We start from the raw sequence: 4,787 nt of genomic DNA on the forward strand, positions 1-4,787 counted from the left end.
GCGTCTTGAAGCTGTCATTGACAACAAAGGCTTTAGTACAAAGTATTAGATAAATTTCAGTAAGCGTGTTCAATACTTTTTCCTAGCAGCGGGCCCCCAGATAAACCAGCAGTAGGGGCAGCCCAGACTGCAGCCTGACAAATACCCAAACATACACAATCGCACCATCCCACCCTCATCCTCACCCCCACTCAGTCAAAGACATACAAGGACGCCACATTCCACTCATACCCCAGATACACACTCTATACCCCCCAGGTCCAGGACATGCACCCACCCCCTAATGGAGGCCGCACACACCCGAACCCAGGAGGTAGACCCAATCATTCTGAGGTGGAGAGGAGCAGACAGCCAAGGCCCGGCCCGGGGCGCACCAGGACGCCCGGCCAGCCCCCCGCCGCAGAGAAGCCACACCCATAACAACCCCACCACACCGTCAACGACCAAGTGCACCCCACCAGCCATCCACCCCCCCGGAACCCGGCAGCCACCTTGGTCAGGGGACCACCCACAGGAACCAAGAGCAAAACTCAGGTTTTTAATAGAAAATCAGAATAAAAGCAGCGACAGAACAGCTGTAAAACAAAAAGTAGTTCTGATTCAGAGTAAATCCACTGACTGCAGTTAATTCAAGTGTAAATAAAAGACTGGGTCCCGCTGTATTCCTCAGGCTGCACTACAGTGTCTATTCACTGAGTTTTTGTTTCCGTTTCCGACCTGGACCGGTGCACCCCTCCTTAGACGACCCGGTGGTCCCGAACTCCCTCAGGAGCACCATATCGATACCGAACTTAGTGATAGTCCACTGCAGCTCAGAGCTCCTGAACTGAAACGCTCCGCCAGCCTCAGCCTCCCAGCAGCTTGGATTACAGGCGTGCTCCATGCTGAGCTTATCCTTCATGGTTCCACCATGTCCTGAAAAACTACTCTACATCCATTTACTTCACATGTAGCAACACACTTTCTATTGGTCCAGTAAAACTTTTTGTTCATTTTAAAACGACTGTTGGCTACTTTGATCAATTAAGAAAACACAAATATAAACATATTAAACTAAAATTAACTAAAAACTGAAATAATACAAACTCTTATTTTGTTACAAACAGGGAGAGATAACATTTAGACAGAAGTTAAAACAAATCAAAGAGCCACACATCATGCTGGAGTTTAAATCATTTCAATTACAGCCGTGACTGAAGAAATCAGAGAAAAACCTTTAAAACCAAACGACAGTTAACTCTGCTTCATCCCCTGGTTTACTAATGTTCAGCTTTGTTTTATTAGATATTAAAAACACTTTAAATTAATATTTTTAATTTACAGACAGGGTGTGGAGCAAGTTTGTCAGTGTATTTATCATGTTAATTATCAGATCTTTCCGTTAGCAGTGAGTCTGGTTGGGGTGTAAAATCTTCAGCCCTGTTGGAAACATTCAGCTGGTTTTAGATCGTTAAAACAAACCTCTGGGTTTCATGAGCTTATTTTATGACGACATATACAGCTAAATCTGCTGTGTCCAAAAACCCATACATGAAACCAAAATTAGAAAATCAACCAACAGCTTGGAGCAGACAGATGAACCACAGAAAACTGAGGAGACATCCATCCATCGCAGTTCTGACCTCCGTTTCGAATTTTTAATTTCTTTACGTCTCCTAACAGTTGTCCCACTGCACTTTGTTAATCTGGAGAATCCTTCACCTCAAATTAAAAAGTCAGTCCTGAAAGCTTTGCATCTGTCTGGGTGTGGATGTGGGGCCAAGAATGAAGAATTAGCAGAAATAACTGCATGACTCATGGTAAAATCAACAGTTTATTGAAATAATTTATTCCAATTTGATGATTAAACAGCAAAGAGTTTCAAATCTGAATCCAGCCGGAGATAATCTGAATGAAGGAACATTTGATACGAAGATTAAATGTTTCAGATTATTGTTTTAAACATTCTGTAATTTTCTTTGTCTGGTTGGATAATACATGATTTGTGAATAATAATGTAAAGGAAGTTAGTATTCATGCATGTTTGTCTGTAAAAAAAACAAAAAACAAAAACAAATAGAAAGAAACTATTAAACTACATTTATATCAATAACATCCTGAAAGAAGACATGAAGACACGAGTACAGGAACATGTTCCTGACTCCAGGTGGAGCCGTGGAGGCATTCAGCTCTTTTTGAGCTTCTTCAGGTAAAATTCATGGAAAAAAAAGACAAGTTTCCAGTCTTATATTCTTACAAATGTGATTAAAGTGTTGCTTTAGTGACAGAGATATGATAACAGGAACATAAAGATGAGATGAATTTAAAACTTTTCATTACAAAAGTCTTGATAAACGTGGAACGTCTGTACTTTAATGTCTGATTACATGAGTGACATACATGTTGTAGAAAATAAAGTTTTGGAGTGGAAGCTGGAGGCTCGCAGGTGAGCGCGGACGCTGCACCTCACAGCAGCATGCAGCTGCAGGAGGATCCTGATTGGCTGCTCAAGGCGCTGAATTGCGAGGTGGCTACTGACTGGATGAGGGTCCAGAACTGTTTGAAGGAGACGCCCTCGCCGTCACCTACGCCCATTTTACGAAAAATCTCGCCCATCCCCTGATCCGTGTTGACCCCCTGTGGAAACACAAACGAGACGAGTCAAACTCCACACTGCTCAGTCGTCACATTAAATGCACAGTTCAACCATTGTGATGCAGTTTTCAGAATGCGTATTACCCAACACCTAAACTTAGATCATCTTACACGTTGATTAGCTGAGGCGGCCATCTTGAATTAATGGTTCATGTGATGTTTTGCGAACCGACTCAAGAAGTTAGTGCTAAAGTTTGAAGCAGAAATCTGCTGCAGTGAGTCGTGTTTAATCAGTGTGATGTAAATGACTCCCAGCTACAACAATACCATGTTTTAACACAAAAACTGTCAATTTAATTCAATACTCTAGTTATTTTTGTGTAGATTATTTCCATTTTAATGTTTTTGCAATGCCATGTAAATAATGGCGTGATGTAAAGCTGATTGTAAAGGTTCATGTTGGAGTTAAATGTAATTCAGTTTTGCAGAGCTGTTTTAGCATGGCACCAGTCTATTTTGGTGTTTGCTGCTGGACTAGCAGGCTAGCTGTTAGCTCATTAGTTTTGTTTAACGTAAACTATTTTGCAAACTGAGGTCATTTAAAGCTCAACATTTATACTGTAAATGCTAAATCAACACTTTTCTCCTTTTAGCTGCTGCTCTGATTCTTCTAGCTGGCATTTTGCTACATTTGGTTAAGGTTTTGCTCTTTTTTTTGACGCGTTTAGCTACTATAAACCTTGGGATTTCAGCAAGTGTTTTTGCACTGTGCTAGCTTTTAGCTACAGTTTTCCTCTTTCTAACTTTTAGCTAATATTCTGATTCTTTCAGCTAGTCCTTTGCTCCTTTTAGCTACTACTTTAGATTTTAACCAACCTTTTGCTGCTTTTAGCTAATATATACATTTGACTTTTAGCTACTTTGCTCCTTTTAACCAATGTTCAGATTCTTGTACCCAGAATTGAGCTACATTTATGTATAATATTTGTTCCTTTAGCTTTTGGCTAACGTTTTGCTTAATCCAGACACATTTTTATTATTGTTAAATCCCTGCCAACATTTAGCTAACATTTTAATTAATTTAGCTAGCATATACTTTTGTATTTAGCATTTATTCTGCTTCATTTACCTTTAACAACTCAGTTTGAGCTTCAAGTAATTTCAGCAGTCCTTCAGCCCTTAGTTTCACATGGAAAAGAAAGGCAGTCTGTGGTTATTTTTTAGCTCTTAGACAGAAACCTACTTGAAAACTAAAAGGGTCTAAAACCACAAACTACCTGTTTCTTCACTTTTCAAACATGGTCATGTTTCCTGAAATCCAAGTGTGAAAAATATTCAGAACTCATAAAGTGTTTCCTCTCTTAGTTATCATAAAGGGTGGGGGAGGGGGAAATGGAAATGGTGGGTTTATAATTAGTAACCACAAATTGTAATTAAGTACTCAACTTAATGAGTACTAAGCTGTTATATCAGAAAATGATAGGAGACAGAAGCAGTAATTAAAATGATCCTGTGTGCCCTTGCTCAAGCTTTTCATTTATTGATTGGATTTTAATGACTGGTTTTTCTCAAGCTGCAGACGCACTTAATGCCACAGCCCAGCGGTGAACAATCAAACACAAACCAGCAGCGTTCTGTTGGGAAACATCGTTTCTTTATTATTCATTTTTTACAATTCGTAGAAAAAATATGTGGTCATGTTGTTTTTATTGTTTAATTTAGTATAAAATAAATTATAGACATACCATCAAAATTAATTTATTTAAATGTCCAACCTTTTGTATTAGGAAACAATAAAAATAAAAGAAGTAATTGTAGTCGGTCACAGCTGCCTTTTTCAGATCAAGTGGAGTACAAAATATAATCACTGTGTAATTTACTGATCTACAGTAAACACCTGTACCAGACTGAACTGTCCTGCATCTACACATCACTGTAATTGTGCAGAGGACAACGACACACGATTCATGTGTTTATATATTTAAACGGAGGCGTGTCAGAATCTGACGTGTGCTCAGCTCCACGTTTGTTAGGACGAATGAAGAAAACTAATTTTTAGATAACTCAGTTGTGGAATGTAGACACTTTCAATAAACTTTGTGTTGATGTGGAAGATTATTCATATATTGGATGCGTTTTGTTACTTTTATGGTATTTTGCCAAAGCTCGATACAGTACACAATTTTTAAAGACTTAAAAAAACTGGTCAATCT

At 39.0% G+C, this 4,787-nt stretch overlaps 1 protein-coding gene across 1 annotated transcript in view; it reads right to left on the reverse strand.

The window, feature by feature from the left end:
• Positions 1-1,794: 1,794 nt before the first annotated feature.
• s100v2 (S100 calcium binding protein V2) overlaps positions 1,795-4,787 on the reverse strand; it is a gene marked incomplete in the record, with an annotated part of 8,975 nt that continues 5,982 nt past the window's right edge. The window contains 1 exon segment of the mRNA XM_014019213.1: positions 1,795-2,616. Within this exon segment, the coding sequence (XP_013874667.1) occupies positions 2,446-2,616 (171 nt within the window).

This window comes from Austrofundulus limnaeus, unplaced genomic scaffold, assembly GCF_001266775.1.
Source record: "Austrofundulus limnaeus strain Quisiro unplaced genomic scaffold, Austrofundulus_limnaeus-1.0 Scaffold212, whole genome shotgun sequence".
Taxonomy (NCBI): domain Eukaryota; kingdom Metazoa; phylum Chordata; class Actinopteri; order Cyprinodontiformes; family Rivulidae; genus Austrofundulus; species Austrofundulus limnaeus.